This window comes from Pagrus major, chromosome 14 (assembly GCF_040436345.1).
Source record: "Pagrus major chromosome 14, Pma_NU_1.0".
NCBI classification, from domain to species: Eukaryota; Metazoa; Chordata; class Actinopteri; order Spariformes; family Sparidae; genus Pagrus; species Pagrus major.
Window position 1 is genome coordinate 19,129,216 of NC_133228.1, and position 16,802 is coordinate 19,146,017.

Consider the following 16,802-nt stretch of genomic DNA (forward strand, 5'->3'; position numbering starts at 1 on the left):
ATGAAGACACATGTGATTCACCCGGTTCATGTGCACATCTCAGTCTGATTTCTGTCTTTAGTGCATTCTCAGCCAACAGCCAAGATGTAAACATCTTCTTTGTTTGTCCTCAGGGTGATAATAGCAGCCTGCAGCACTCGTTTGTAGTAGATCATTATCATGTCTTCACTTCAGGTTTTCTCTCCTGTCAGCTCAGTGTGAGCAGTGCAGCTTCGTGTCTGCTGTGCAGATGCAGATCCACCACATGCCTGCTGCTGGAAGTTAATTATCTCTTGTAAGTGGAGGTCAGTGCTTCTTAAGATGTGTTAGTGTCACTGCTGATGAATGGCTACAGACAACTTCTCCACTCCTGACATGAATCCTGTGATCACTAAGTGTTAACAGGCCAGTTTATGCCACCTGAAAATGAACATCATCAGTGCTTGATTACCATTAATAATACATTATGTGGTTAGTTTATGGGCTGATGTTACAAAATGTAATTCCCCTTTATACAAACATACAGACTTTAACATCTATATCAAAATATGGAAATTGAAAGTAAGCTCTAAGTAATCAGAACAAGATTTTGCTGTGTTGGCTTTGGATTTCACTGCAAATAAGGACTTTAAATGTTCATATTAATCAGTCAGATCATTTTAAAACTAGACTGTCTGAAAAAATGTCTAAGTGTGTTACAGATGAAATGGACAATGGTGTGCTGTATATCATTTTTAAAGTATCATCAGATAATGCAAACTTGTTATATGAGTAATCAGGTACATTTTAATTGATTATACGCATATACTCATTACTTTTATCTTCATTAGTATTTGCAATACAACTTTTTACAATATCAGGTGCAATATTACTTTTTCACTGTTCACCAGGTTACACATCTCTTCCAAAATGTACCTTATTCTATATGTATTCTTATTCTATTAGGCACTAATGTCAGCATTTACTACTTTTATACTTTTTTTAAATTATTAGTCTACTGTGTTTTTGTATTTTTATCTGATGTAACTGTTTATTTGAGAATTTTCTGGCACAATAATTTCCTTCAGGATTGAAAAAAGTTATATTTTAACTTGTCTAATCTTATTTGATAACATTTTCAATTTTCAAGTACTTTTTTTTTACAGCATAGTAAATGATGTGAAAACTTCCTCCGCCACTGCTCACGACTCATTTAGTGTTTTCGAAATCAAGCGTAAAATCAACGGGATTTCTTTTCTCAAACTAGACAAAGATCTTTTTTTTAATGCCTTACCAAAATAAACAAACTCTCTTAGTTTTCATGACAGAATAAACTGAATAAACAAACTGACTTTAAAAGGACAACACAATTTCATGCTGTTTTACTTTGTTTATATGTGGCGGACCCTGCCACCTTTCAGTGTCCTGGAGACCTTATTTACCTCTGAGAACAGCTTGTTTATTCATAAATATCCTGAGTTTGTATTATTACCTCATCAATATTATAAATACATCTCCAAAACTACACATTGCCCCTTTAATTCAGACAGGACTCTACAAAGAGGGGGCAGCATGTCAGTATTAAAGCGCCACCTCCTGTCTGAAGCGCGTCAGTGTTCCCTGCGCGGTCACGCCGCACGCTACGGACGCGCTGACGTCACGTCGTACCCAAACGAGGAAGAAGCGAGCCCCGCCCCCCTCCTCTGAGAGCTAGCATGGAGGCATCAAGGTGCAGCGACATCCAGGTATCATCCAGGCAGCTGTCATAACATGACGACTGTGGCTTCAATGGACACTTTACCGCGAGTTAACACCTGAATATATGATACAAGAGGTAAGATGAAGGATAAATAAAAGGTTTTAATGCTTTAGGGAGACGGTCAGTAGATTAATATCACCGTTTATCAAACATTTCCAGTGTTAAGACTGTTTCCAAAGGTTTAGCCTATCTGTTATAGTCAGTACTGACTGTATAGTAACCTTAGTTTATATTATTCTGTCGTATCTGATGGTGATACGATAGAATATTATTATTTTATTTATATTTTTTAATATATTTTATATTATTATGTTGTATAGGGGTATTTAAAGTGCATGACTTATTCAGCATATGTGGTTTTGGGTCCAATATCAAGTGTTATAAGTGTGATATATATGGGTGCGATTTTGATAATCCAGTGTAATATTATTGACAATGCAGTGTGTTTGATTATCACATTTTTTTGGTATTTTTTTAATGAAATACATTTTGTTTTATTGAAATAAATACAAAAAAAGCTTCAATATTTGGAAGCCACTTGAAAATATTATTTAATTTTATGTTTATTAGTCACCATTTTATTTCATGTTTTTTTTAAAAACTCAGTTATATCATCAAAGCAAAGAGTTATTTTTTTAATATGTAAAATATACTGCCTGTTTAATTAATCTAAGTTGAAGTAATTTGTGCTAATGTCTTTCAGTGATTGGAAACAGTGTGGTGTTATTATTAAATCAGGAAAGCTGCTAATGAAGAGTGTTTTACGATGTCTGCAATCTGTAATGTTAATGTCAGTATTGCCGTCTAATTGTTCAGCTCCACTGCTAGACAGTAGACACATGGTGGTGTTTTCTTCTAATAACAGAAGTATAAAGCTGTTGGTTGCAGACTGGAGTCCTGAATATAACACTGAGGCTCTGTTCTATATTTGTGATTGAGGAGGTGGAGATCAGCCCAGAACCTGATGATGAGGCGTCTGTCACGTAAGAAAGCCCTGAGCCTGGTGAAGGAGCTGGACGCCTTCCCCAAAGTGTCTGAGAGCTATGTGGAGACGTCAGCCTCCGGAGGAACAGGTGAGTCACTCGTCTCACAGTGAAGATATCAGACGTTTGCTGACAAACCTGGTTTGACACGACGCTAACAACCCCTGTCTGTCTCATCCACAGTGTCCCTGATAGCTTTCAGTGCCATGGCTCTTCTGGCTATCTTAGAGTTCTTTGTTTATAGAGACACTTGGATGAAATACGAATATGAGGTCGACAAGGACTTCTCCAGGTAAGCTTCCTGCTTTCAAAGAGAGGCAGACTTTCTTTTGACTTCTATCCACCTTCTTACATGCTCAAAATCACAGCATATTGCAGGAAATTACTGTACAACTTAAATTATTCTCTTATCTTTTCAGTAAATTGAGAATAAACGTTGACATTACAGTCGCCATGAAATGCCAGCGTGAGTACTCTGTCTCTCACATAGATAATTTACTCATTAAAGTGCATTACAGGTGTAAATATGTGCCAGTTACTGCAGTAATCATGTGTGTTTTCTGTCTATGTTTGCAGATGTTGGAGCAGATATTCTGGACCTGGCTGAGACCATGATCACTTCCAACGGCCTCCACTACGAGCCTGTGAGTAAAAAAAATGTGTCTCCGAACTTTAAGTCAGGTTTGATTCTGTGTTAAATTGTTTTGTTGTGCAGAAGACAAAAGGCATTCAAATTTATTTTACTTTTCATTGTTTTTCACAACTGCATCTCTTCTTTTGCATGTTTTTTCAGGCGATTTTTGAGCTGACCCCAAATCAGAGGCTGTGGCAAAGGTAAGCAAACAACAAGATGTCTACAGGTACCTTAAAATCTTTTAAAATTTAGAATTATGTTATCAAATTTGAAGGTTTTCATGTACTTAAATACGGTGTTTTATTACTTAGATTCAGGTTAAAAGGTCTGATAAAAATGTTGTTTTTCTTTCATTCTTAGTCGTCTTTTTTGCGATTATCTTCATCATTTTTACGACCTCAAAAAGTGTATTAAAAGTGATAAAACTTGCAGCCACACTGAAGAAGAAACTTTATTTTTGTGGCCATGGAAAGCAGAACATTATGTAGAAAAACTTGAATAGACATTTCATCTGTCGAGATTCTTTGTCCTTTCAGTTATTGTATTTGAAGTCGTTCCTGAAGCGCTCAGCTGTGCCTCGCATGTGTCCATGTTTTTTTCGTACTCAGCACGTTGACGGTCATTCAGAGCCGGCTGAGAGAGGAACACGCTCTTCAGGAAGTCCTTTACAAAACTCTGCTCAAAGGAGGTCCCACTGCCCTGCCGCCACGGTTAGTTTCAGACGTGATCAATTCTTCATTTATTTTACAAAAACAAATAAAACAATTAAGTTTTGTTCTTATTTGAACAGAATAAAGTGACTTTTTCTGGTATAGCTGCTCAGATATACTGCTGATGAACAATTAAGGAGTCAGTTAACAGTCTGTGGCCAATTTATTAGGTACACATGTACGATCTAATGCAATTCAGTCCTGCTTGATGGAGGCAGAATATTAAAAAAACACTGCTGAATGTAATGCAGCTCAGTACAGTTATGACCTCACTGCTGAAACATATAATTAACACCACTGTCATAGCGTAAGAAAACCTTGAACATTATTATAGACAATATTAAAGTAGATATTATGTCGGAGCTGTATTGGTATATATTCTGCCTGTGTGTTTGCAGGGAGGATGCCTCTATGGAGCCGCTCAACGCCTGCAGGATACATGGGCACGCCTACGTCAACAAGGTGGCAGGAAACCTTCACATCACTGTTGGAAAGTAAGAAACGATCTGTTCAAAAAGGAGCTGACAGATAGAACTAGAGGTCGCTCAGCTCCACGTTAAGACTACACTGGACTCCCTGAAAACTTGGTAGTGTTTGTGTTTGTGAGCCTCGTGGGCATTTTTGTTGCAAGAATTATGAAATGAATCACATATTTAAGAGCGGCATCATCGAGATTGGTTATTTAAAAGCTTTTTCAGGTGTCCCCTGGTAACCGATGGTAACCCTGTGTTTGATTACCACTCTATGAACTGTGGGTAATTCCCTCAGGAAAAGTCTGCAGAAATGTGGACTTCTGGAAAGTGGCTATAAAGGGATTAAAATGTCTGCGGGAGAGCCTTCCTGCACCTGATGATTTGACAGTGGAACAGCCCTAAACCCTCGCATCCACTGTGACAGGCTCCCTATGTGGACTTAGTTCTGCTTTATACCATGTCACCAGACTTCCTAAACACTTCCTAAGAGCAGACATCCATTAAAACCGCCCAAACTGGCCTACAAGGCAGACAATCACTTTCTATCTCACAGTAAATACTGCAGGTGTGAAACCAAATATTCAAATTATAGGAAAACAAGGTTACCTCAGAGCTGAGAGCGTGGGCCGAAACCGTCATGGAGCTCTCCAATGTGTGAAATATCTGGTTTTTAGGGAGTCTAGCAGTGAATTCCTCAACATGAGTTGAGTTGACATGATTAACTGACATTGCTACATAGAGCTGATGGACCTCTTTCGTCTTTTTCAGGCCCATTCACCATCCTCAGGGTCACGCCCACATTGCAGCTTTTGTGAGCCACGACAGTATGTAACTGTTTTTTCTGTTTATGCTTGCATTGCATTCTTACTTTCCTTGGCTTGCTTAAGAGCAAAATAACTGCATTTGAAAGCTGTTTTTTTCCTATCTATAATACTGAGTAATTACTTAAAAAGCATTATATGCAGGCTTTTTTTCCAGTTTCACTCAGTGACTCCCCGCGTCCTTGACTGAACCTGCGCTTCCTCTCATCTTTGCGTTCCAGCGTACAACTTCTCCCATCGAATAGACCATTTATCTTTCGGGGAGGAGATACCAGGCATCATCAATCCTCTGGACGGCACCGAGAAAATCACCTACAACAGTAAGTTACTGCAGTTTTTCAGGAGATAGGAGAGGATAAAACACATGATGGAGTGGTTTCCTATATTCGAACTGAGTTTTCAGCAGAATTAATGACGTGTAGAGACATTTATTGCATCGTGAATTAACCCAAACTGTCCTTAGCTCACCTTGGATGATCACTGCTAAGTAGGTGTTATTGGAAAGAGTTTTTTTTTTTACAGATAGCTGTGGTTTAGCATAGTTTTCCTTCATTAAATTGATGTAAACGCCTATAATATTGGGATTTGTCACACATTATTACCTTGTTTTACTCCAGATAACCAGATGTTCCAGTACTTCATCACAGTGGTTCCAACCAGGCTGAACACATACAAGATATCTGCAGACACACACCAGTTCTCTGTGACTGAGCGGGTGAGTAAGAAGTATTCAAAACCCAATAATATCAATAAGCTACAGGAGGGATGCACAGAGGATGGAGAGTTAAAACAGAAGCGGTCTTATTTTTTCCAGGAGCGGGTGATAAACCACGCAGCGGGCAGTCACGGCGTTTCCGGCATCTTTGTGAAGTACGACACCAGCTCTCTGATGGTGACGGTCAGCGAGCAGCACATGCCGCTGTGGCAGTTCCTGGTGCGACTGTGTGGCATCATCGGGGGAATATTCTCCACCACAGGCAAGTCTGGTGTCAACAGTGGCACACAGGAAGAAGAAATGCAACATAAGTGAAGGACGTGGGGCGTTTAGCTAAAGTCAATTTGAAGCCCTGGATTCTGCAATTTTGAATTCAAAGTAAAAACAAGTTCAGCTAGTTTAGTTTTCATTGCTGTGTTCCTCTGTTAAAGGCATGCTCCATGGACTTGTTGGCTTCTTTTTCGATGTTGTCTGCTGTCGCTTCAAACTTGGAGTATATCGGCCCAGAGAGGTGAGTCTTTACCATATCAAAAATACAGGTGTCTTAGCTTTTTTGGTCTCAAAAAGATGCAAAATAAGCTCACAAAATATCAATAAAGGAAATATTCTTACACTTATTTTACTTATTAAGCAGAAAAGCGGCTGTAAATCACCTCCATACTGTATCCCCCTGTATTCAAGCTGACCTCCGTCGGTCTTGGAGCCTCCAGTCAGCTAATAGGGCCATTAGCTAACCAGCTAACAGCAGCTAATAGCTACAGCAAAGAGTATAGTGAGCAGCAGTTGGTGGTTACTGTGGTAATATGCTGCCCCCTGTTGTTTTGGAGTGACCATGTCTTACATGTTGCACCTTTAAAATCAGTGGTTTTTCACCTTGAAGCAGATCTAATAGACGTACCTGTGCTGAATCTGTTGCAGGATGTGCAGCTGCACAACCACATGAACAATCTAAACAATCACCAGACTCCGTTGTTGGCTGACAACGTCCCTCAGGAGTAGCGGCCATCGTCAAACTGCTGATTCTGCCTTCTGTCCTGACATATCAGTCCTGTGTTACTATATGTGTTTTTTAATTTTCCACATTACAATACCTCATGAAATTGTTTTTCTACTTAAAAATGTAAAGCAGTCTGTTAAACACTGTACTGTTAAATATTTAAAGTGTTTTACAGACTTTTCATACATATTTCTGTCCACCACTTTGTATTTATTGTGCTTTTGTTAACTTTATACATGCCTTTTATAACATTTCCTTTTTAACACCTGTGATGGTGTTTCTTAAGAAATGTTGTCAGGCTTTATGTTCCATTTGCTGTAATAGCATCCATTAAAGTTTAAAACATCCCTGAATTAAAAAAAGTATGTCTGTGATTTGAATCTGTGGAAAACATTTCAATCTTCATAAGAGTCACAAAAAAAACAGATAGATGGTCTTCAAATACGTGGATCTCTTCATTGGGTTCGGTTCAAAAAAATTCAAAAATCGCTAATAACTGATATTTTAGGTGCAGCAAGTGAGTGTATCTGGTGAATTCATAAGCTCATTGGAGTGTGAATAGCAAAGAAAATAAGGTAATTTGAAGTCTGGAGACTTAACAAGAGAACATGAAACACAAAATTAGGAGTCTTATAGAACTGAAAAATGCCCTAAACTGCTCTGTTACTGCATAAAAGCTTAAAGGGCATACCTGTTATTTACCACTGTGCTTCGGAGCCCGACCTTTATATCAATTGGCTGTTATTGTTTTAACTCCCCAATACTGGTATTAGCAACAGCCCAAAACAATCGACTATCAGTCAGGCTCTGTTTTATTTGTATTAAAAAGAACGGTTATAAATAAAAGCAGCCGAGACCAAAATATCATGACTTTTAAGTCCCTAGTGTGAATTAAGCTCCAAACCCCTGGATCCTACATTTCCCATAATGCAACTAAACCACTTCTTTTGTAGAGCTGTTGCATAGTAAATGTCTGTGACCTTCAAACTCCACGTGCTCAGTTTGTAAAGCCTTTGAACCAAAGCTGAGATAATGCTGACGACATCACTGGGATATTTTACTTCAAACAAATAAAAAAAGAAAAAAAGGAACAAGACATTAAACATTTACTGTTTTCACTCGCTGTGTTCTCTCCTCCTGACAAATGACATGTCACATTCACCTGTACGCAGCTGAAATGCCAGAAATAAATAACATTATTTATCAAAAGGCCAAACGTCTCAGGTGAAAGAAGCCGGTAATGGATTTATGAAGAAACTACAAGCGGAGGTAGAAGGTGAGTTGAATGGACTGCAGCACACTTGCACTTTTTCTCTTTTATTTTATTTCAGTTTTGCCAAGCAGACTTGAATGAAGTGTTGTCAGAGCAGGGGGAATGAAGGTGCTCAAACATTTTTGCAAATGACACCAGAAAGTATACGATGAAGTAATCGGTTCCCTTTTTTTACGAGCGGCACTCTGCATTTGGTTTGCAAATTCGGTCAAACAGGACACACAGAAGAGCAAAACGACAGCGTTGCAAAAGCCTTGTAGCTCTGTAAGAACAAATCTGACGAAACCACTTCATCATACAGGCCTCGTACGACTCTGAAAGTGAGAGGACAGTTACCATGACTACACCACAGACACGGGCTTTGCATAAACATTTATTTAGTTTTTGTCCCTTTTCTCCCATAAAGGCTCATAACTGTTATGTATTTGTATTCTGTCAAGAGTCAATACATACAATACTGTACACAGTTTTCCTCGTTTGTTTAGTAAAAATCAGACTTGCCTGTCACACTTAACACTTTTGGTAGACTCTGTGGGAAGCTCTGTGGTGGAATCCTATGAAGACACTCACCAAGCAAAAAATCAACAGTCAAATACAATTTTTTGGTACTCTATAAGAATAATATATAGTTCAACTATTTACAGATCTTCAAAACTCGGGTCAAGGATGTAACACCAGGACTCCCTCGCTTAATAACCTCATACTTTTGTGATTTTAAGTCCAGACTAACAGGTCACAGGTCAAGAATAGTAGTCCATCTCTCCATCAGATAAGGTGTGGTGTCCCTCAAGGCTCTGTACTCGGACCACTAACTTTCACAATATTCTTCTGTTTGGAAAAATCATGCACAGCTGCAGCATGAATCTTTGCTTCAATAGACCATATTCACACGGTGGCCATTTTCATCTGACGTCACACTCAGGGTGGGAAGCTCAAATGTACTGCTGTGTGCAAAATTCTTATCATTTCACCATTTCCTGATTGATCAGCAACTGTAAAGTGGTTTAATCTGTTAATCAAGTTTCCCACCCTGGAGGAAAATGTCCGCTGTGTGAATACACTCTATGCAGACGACACTAAACTTTATATTGCAATCAGCTGTAATGATCGCTTCACGCTCTGCCATGTTTACTAGCTGTCTGAGAAAGATCTTGCTTTTCTTACATATAGAAGAAGCCGAAACACTCTTTTTTCTGGTTTAAAGGGGCTATATGAGAAATTTTCAAATACATTATCAACAGAATTGTGAATAAATATCTATTTTGATATTGTGATGTGTATGTATTTTGTTGCAGAGATATCAACTGAAGTTAGCATGCTAACGAGCTAGCCCTGGTCCCAAACTCCTCTGCAAGCGCTGTTAACGCAAACACTCATTGCTAACTGAGCTAACTAGCTAAGGGCAGCTACAGTTAGCATCAGTTAGCGGTTACTCTGATGATGTGCTGCCAGCTTTCAGCCCAATTTGACCAATTGTGGCCTCCCTGCTTTGGCTTACATTTCATGCTAGGCCTGATTTTTATGATCTACCCTAACATATAAACATATGATCTTTCTCAGACATATCTAACAAACCTCATGACCTTTTCAGTATCCAGAGGCCTGCCTCAAGAACTAAAATAAATCTTCTTAGGAGTCTGAGGTTTCTAGAAATACCTTCAAAACAACAGTTAGTGTTCTTAAACAACCTCCTGGGATTTTCTGACATCTCCAGGTAATTATTTCATGGAGAAATAGATGGTTAACTGTAATGGTGAGAGGCACGACCTGGGGCAAGGACTCCTTCATCTTAGCTTGGTCCCCCAACACCACATACCTACAATTCTGACATGGATCATTGATTTTGGACTTCTTTAACTGGACCCGTTCCTTGGACTCCTTAATTTTGGATTCACAACATTAGCATTGGACCTTTTAGAATCCCACTGGTATTTCTAACTTAATGTTAAGTTTGTAATTTCCCCACTTATGGCTCCAACTTCAACCCCAATTCCTTTTGGGCTTTGAGCGAGTTTGTCCCAGAAAACTTGGGCTCGGTTGGGAGACATTGTACAGGATGTGATACTGGGCTATACAAATAAACTCGACTCTGAAGTACTCTTATTTATATATAATACACTGCCAAGGTCTACCACATATATCAGACTAGCCTTTGACGCAAGTATAAAGATGTAAAAGTAGTAAACTTAGTTTCAGTACAAACTGCTGTACAAACAGGCAAAAAGTGGATGAGCATTCAAACAAACAAGGTTTACGTTCAAAGTGATAGTTAAAAGTGACAACCTCAACAGCAGGGACGATGGCAGATCTGTATGTTTTGGTTTAAATAGTGATAAGTTGTCTTGTGTGGTCAGAATCAGCTTTAATACTCATCTCAATAATCTGTGGATTGGCCTTGAGACAGAACCACCACTTAGTTTTTTTGGGTGTAATCTTAAAAAGGCGGTAGATACACGTAACGCAAGACATACAGATATCCAAATCACCTGCGTATTAAAGAGAGGAGTTGGATATCTCCACAGTAGAAAACAAAATTATCGTATAGAAATCGCCCTCCACTGAAGCGCTGCCATATTTCAAGTATGAAAAAAAATTATCACAAGGCAAGGCGATGTACCGAGATTCAAGAGGATGGAAACAATGACGTGGGGAAAGAAAATGGAAGTCACACAAAAGGCTTGTTGTTGCATATATAATTGGCCACTTTGAGAGGAAAACAGTAGGTACAAAATGATAGCAACACTTTTTTTCTGGACGGGGTCTGATGACTGAACAGTGCATGTACTGATGACAGGAACTAAACAAATAATTCATGGCTAGTAGACCTCTTTTTTTCCCTTCTGAGTGCTTCACTCAACTGCAGCCCCCACCTGTAGAGAGCTTCCTTTATAATCCACACTCAAAGGAGGATTTAGAGCGTCCTTTGTAGATGGTCAGAGTCTCGGATGTAAAGGTGAGCGCTGCTTGTCTCTGGCTTGAGGCGGCGAGGAAGACTCAGTTGGTTAAGGTGCTGGATGCGCGGAAGTAGGACAGAAACTTGAAACAGAGGCTGACCACAAAGTACCAGATGTTCCTGGCCATCTGGGAGCGGGCGATAAACACCCTCCAGATGAAAACCACCAGCAGGGTGTTGAAGGTGTAGCGGATGTTCCTCAGTCTGAGAAAGAGGAAAAGGAGAGGAGGAATAAGGAGGGGTTTAAAAAATGCAGCGATAACTCATTTTGCATTTTGTGCAGAAAATGTAGTTAAATGGATCCTGAGGACAATTTCTTATCTTTTGGATAATTTTGAGAGGTTGAAGCTGTAATTTCTCTTGTTTACTACTTTTTCTAATATAAAAGTTGACTTTTATGCAAACTAGCATCTGCTGTGCCTCTTAACAGAGTATACAGAAAGGATTATTTATGAAACCTGTACGGACACTTCTCAATGTTGCATTAGAACAAAACACCAGTCATTAATTTTAAGATAAGTATGGGTAATGTAGAGCACAGACTGACCCCCTCCCAGTTCTGTTGTGTTTACTGTATGTTGTTGTCTCTCGTCCACTTACTTCCTCAGATGCTGCCTGGCAGCAGGAATGTCGGACATGTCTTCATTCAGGACGTACTTCTTGGTGCCGATGCAGTAATTCTCAATGTACTCGGGCCAGTTCAGCTGGCGCACGTCAAAGTTAAACGTCTGTAAGATGGAGAAGATGGTTAGGACAAAAAAAAGGCTCTAAGTTTGTAATTGAAAATGAATGAAATTCCACTTTCACTCACTAGGTGGTGCAACTGACTCCAGAACAGCATTTAAATGTAGTTTGTTCCCAGAGAGAACTACTTTCTCTCTCAACCATGAGGGTTAAATTACTTTAACTTAAGTAAACATACAGTTTTATAAGTAAAATGCACTAAAAGTATCAAAAGTAAAGTACTCATTGTGGAGAATGACTTCTTAACCGTTTTATCGATATTATTGCAATGATATGAAGCAACAATTACATAACAGTGTATTTAGTCAACATGGGGCCAATTTTAACTACTTCGAATACTGATGGGTAGTTTGATTTATAGAAATTAATCATATTTTGCAAGCTGATAACATACTTTGTCTTGTCTTTGTGAACTACAGTAAAATGTACAATATTTCTTCCTGAAATGTAGTTAAATATAAATATAAAGTGACTAATGGCCACAACTAACAATTATTTTCATTGTCGATTAATATTCCCGATTAACCGATTAGTTGTTTGGTCGATAAAATGTCCTTCATTGTTTCCCGAATTCCAAGATGACGTCCTCAAATGTTGTGTTTTGTCGTCAACCCAAAGATATTCAGTTTACTGAAATAAAGGAGTAAAGAAACCAGAACATATTCACATTTAAGAAGCTGGAATCAGAGAATTTTGACTTTCATTTGTTAAAAAATTACTCAAACCGATGAACCAACTATCAAAATAATTGAGAGCTAATCGATTAAGTGCTGCAGCTCTAAAAGTGGAATAAAATAGGAATACTTGAGTGCGGTACATGGTTTATAACGGCCGTTCAGTTGAGAATCATGAAACTGTCTTTTGTGAGTATCTGCATCCTAACTAAGCTCAGAAAGTAGAATATTTGGCCCAAACTGGCAGCATGTGCGTGGATGAACCGACCTTCCTGTCCTCTGGGGTGAGCTGGCTCATCAGCATGTTCAAGTTCTCCGAGTTCCACTCCCAGTCCTGACTGCTAAAATACTCCAGCAGGCTGATGGCCTTGTGCAGACGGTTAAAGATGCGCATCATCCTAGAGGGAGACAGATGGAGGTCAGAGGCTACAACACTGTTGACCTCCTCTTGAGATTACAAGTATGAGACAGATCGCTGTGAGTCTTACTGCGGCTTCTGTCCAGAAAGTCGAAGGAAGAGGTCGTAGATCAGGGCGGGGAACTTGTGGCTGACCAGGATCCAGTACTGGTTGATCAAGTAGTTGGAGGTGATGTTGGCGTTTGGCCTGCGAAACGCCTGCTCCAGAGGGTTCCTCTTGAAGGACGACATCACATGGTGCTCTGCAGAAGGTGCACAAGGAGGGGTTAATTAAACAACATAATAAAGTCTTTTTCTCTGAAATAAGGGAAAATATCAATCCGATTCGTGTGTCTCATTACTGCAAACCACTGAGCTAACACTCCTCTAAACAACCGAGGATGTACGATAACAGCATGTCATTGCTATCGGCCGATAAAGACTTTAACATGAAATTTCCGACAAGATGGCGCTTTGTGTGCATGTGACGTGACCTGTTGACAAAGTGGTTTTCTTACAGCATGTTGCACAGTGAATGTGCACATTTCTAAAAGCATTGTGTCTGCATCTGCCGGTGGACCATCATGATAAAGAGTTGGCATAAGAGGCTTGATGTTCTCTGCATCAACCGGCCTAACTTCGCTCTGTAGCCTGAATGTAATGATAATAAAGTCGGTGTGGATTTCATGATGCAATGCAGAGAAATAACTGTCCTTTAAAGCTTTTTCTAGTAGTCCAGCTTGTCAACACCCACTGACCCGAAACTTAAAAAAATGGTTAAGCGAACGGACAGATTACAGTTTCAACATAAGGATCATGACTTCCAGGAAACATGGCTGCCCTAAATCATAACATGGTTTTTCAGCTCTGGTTCTCGGGGGAATATCAGGCGGAAAAGCAGCCACACAATGACTCCCCCCGCTGGGCAGCACCTCCTCCTCTTCCTCCCCCCCCCCCTTTCTCCCAGAATCCAGCAGCAGCAGCCATCCACAGACCCGGAGAGCAGCCATGTGACTACAGACATTACATCACACACAGCAAGCAAACTAGGCCTCCCAACCGTTAGTTTCCATGGCAACAGATGTGCGGTGGTTGCAGGGGCCGGGATGACCAGATCCGAGGTGACAGCCAGCTGTGGCTCGGCCCCCCTCGCGGCCCGAGTATCGCCGCTAACCTTGAGCTGCCCTCCGAGGTGTGGGAGTGGAGACGAAGGGGCTGGATCCTCCTGCTTCACTTGTCATAACGCATCATCTCCTAACATCATCTATTGTTTTTCGGCCTCTTCTAATCCCCGTGTTTTCAGATTAGCTTCATTCCTTCGTCTCATTCGGTGAGAGTGAGATTAGAGAACACGGCTTTCATAACAGCGAGTTGCAGCGATGAGACCTAATCCTGCTACGAGCCATCTGGTCGCAATTTCCTCGGTGAAGGGAGCGTGTTTGCTAATCTGAGAGGAAACAGGGGGAGAGAGGGTCCTTTGTCATCCTGCCAGCCCGACATCTACACAGCCCTCTAATCTCACTGTATCTGATGACCGCTGGGATGGAAACAATGAGAGTTTTTCAGTCTTCATGTGTGATATCAACGCTGCTATCGTGACCTCAGAACGAGAACAAGTATCACAAACTACACAGGCTCAGATTCACATCGACTGCGCCTGAATACATCACAAATCTGCTTAAAATTCAGAGAGGAAATGATGTAACGATAAAAACTGTCTGTAAATAAACACGTCTAAGAACTATGTGTGATTACAGACAGCACAGCTCATGAGTACGATACGTTTTTGCTTCCAGCGAGCAAAAACAAGGCAGTCATTTGTATTTTTCATGAATCGGGGTAAATGTAATAATAATTATGAGTGATTCAACTTGTATTTTGTTCCTGTTTATTATGAGCAAAGGCATCACAATCGGTGCCAGATGCACGGACAGATTACGAGGAACAACCCCAGGGCACAATCATTTTGTGTCAGTGTTGTGTCTCTTTGTAGCCGCATGATTGACTTTCGCACGTCATTTTTAAAAACACCAAGTGTTTGTAGTCATGCTGGCTATGTGAGGCTAGACCTACACATGGTGGGGCTTTTCCCGTGCCAACGTAAGCATGCTAACATCCTCAAAAGGACGATAAACAGTATGTAAATCTGTAACATCAGTTACATGGTTGAGAGAGAGAAAACAGCTGAATCCACCAGCTTATATAACTGAGGAGCAGCAGTCACAGGTGGTAATTAGTGGTGCACTTCCTGCTTCCCTCCAATGAACCTAAAAAAGAAGGAAGGGTCATTACGTCACCGAATCTTGCTTTGGTGCCAGACCGTGGTATAATCTGTACTGAAGTCGTTAACCTTCTCTCTGATGTGTGTTCTGGAGGCATTTCTTCATCAGGAGTCATACAATGTAGATATGTTGGGTTTTAGTGAGTTTCTCACTGCATCTCTCGTTGACTTCACTACAGCTGACACCACAGTCCGGCCCCAAGGCGAGATTCAGTGACATAATGACCCTTCCTTCTTTTTTTTTTTTTTTAAGGTTTCTTGCCTCCCTCCAACCAAAGAAGTCAAGAGTGCTGAGGGCTGTCACACATGCTAATGTTCAGGAAGTAGAACTTTTAAAGTGTTTCTTCACCATCTTAGTTCAGCATGTTTGCAAAGTAGCACAAAATTCAGCTGAGGCTCATGGGAATGAGACCCTGGGTTTTGCAGGTTTTTTTGGTATTAAAACGAAAACATTTTGACCTGATGACAGCGACTGAGTTTAATCAAAAGTTAATCTTCATCTCTGTTCATATAAAAAACATCCCCTTGGGGACTTTTCTATCAAATATTGGGACGTTATCATGTGGAAACAGAACGTACATTTAATAATTCAATTAAAAAGAAACAAAAAAACGAAAAAGCTGATTGATTTTAAGACTTGTGGGTTAAAGTAGAATAACAAAGATAATTTAAGGGCATAGTGCTGAGATCTTCCCAAACAGGGTTTCACAGCGTAAACCTTTGAAAGTAATTGAGCTTATCTTAGAAACCGGTTTTATCCTTGCTCTCAAGAACAAACCAAAACATCCAGCTGACCTCCTATGATATGAAAACATGTCTGAAGTCTCCTGCTTACACCCTCCAAATGTTTAAATCCATCTCCTGTCTCCTTCCAGCAGGTGGCACACACTCCCCACAAGAGCCCCGACCACAAACACCTCGACTTAACTACATCACAGGGACATTATGTCACAACACTGGGGTATTGATTTGTGATGATGAACGTGAACCGGGACAACAATACTGCGGGATGCCAGCGGGCGCAGACGAAAACAGCTCTATAAATATCCTCGTGCAGTGACAGGTTTCTATTACCTTTGAGCAAGACAACAAACAGTGTACCTACCGATCTCTCCCCAGTGGAACGGGTTGATGCCGCCGGTCGTGCAGTTGTACACCAGAGCTGATTTGGGTCTGCGGGAGAAGAAGGTTGTTGTTATGCCAGTCTGTATTCCTGCTTAAGCTGCTCTGCATTCTGGTGCACAAACACTGCTATAGTCACATAACAGGTGGCAAAGTTGATGCATTATTACATTTGTGAGATATGAGCTGTTTCCCCTTTTATGAAAAATGTCTGTTTGGATCTAATTTGGGTCTGAAACTCAGCTGTTTCAGGTTTATTGGTTTTTCTATCTTATATCATACGGGAGTGGTCGGCTCAGCTTTTCCTC

At 40.3% G+C, this 16,802-nt stretch overlaps 2 protein-coding genes across 3 annotated transcripts in view; one reads left to right on the forward strand and one right to left on the reverse strand.

Annotated features, from left to right (window-relative positions):
- The first annotated feature begins 1,698 nt into the window (after window positions 1-1,698).
- LOC141008479 (endoplasmic reticulum-Golgi intermediate compartment protein 2-like) lies at window positions 1,699-7,392 on the forward strand. Its single transcript, XM_073480856.1, has 14 exons — window positions 1,699-1,792; window positions 2,657-2,790; window positions 2,884-2,992; window positions 3,120-3,166; window positions 3,277-3,344; window positions 3,494-3,534; window positions 3,943-4,044; window positions 4,443-4,538; window positions 5,286-5,341; window positions 5,560-5,658; window positions 5,956-6,053; window positions 6,153-6,315; window positions 6,485-6,564; window positions 6,972-7,392. Exons 2-14 carry the CDS (start codon window positions 2,682-2,684, stop codon window positions 7,050-7,052), a joined length of 1,149 nt encoding a protein of 382 aa, XP_073336957.1. The 5' UTR covers window positions 1,699-1,792; window positions 2,657-2,681; the 3' UTR covers window positions 7,053-7,392.
- Window positions 7,393-8,354: 962 nt separating this feature from the next.
- The window catches only part of LOC141008676 (fatty acyl-CoA reductase 1), a 54,809-nt gene continuing 46,361 nt past the window's right edge, over window positions 8,355-16,802 (reverse strand). Inside the window, exons 8-12 of one of the 2 annotated variants that reach the window (XM_073481125.1) lie at window positions 16,478-16,545; window positions 13,183-13,354; window positions 12,963-13,092; window positions 11,877-12,004; window positions 8,355-11,480 (exon numbers count right to left, since the gene is read on the reverse strand). In XM_073481125.1, coding sequence (XP_073337226.1) covers window positions 11,318-11,480; window positions 11,877-12,004; window positions 12,963-13,092; window positions 13,183-13,354; window positions 16,478-16,545 — 661 coding nt within the window. In that variant the 3' untranslated portion in view covers window positions 8,355-11,317. The remainder of the gene's footprint in view (window positions 11,481-11,876; window positions 12,005-12,962; window positions 13,093-13,182; window positions 13,355-16,477; window positions 16,546-16,802) is intronic. The other variant, XM_073481124.1, reaches the window with a different exon arrangement.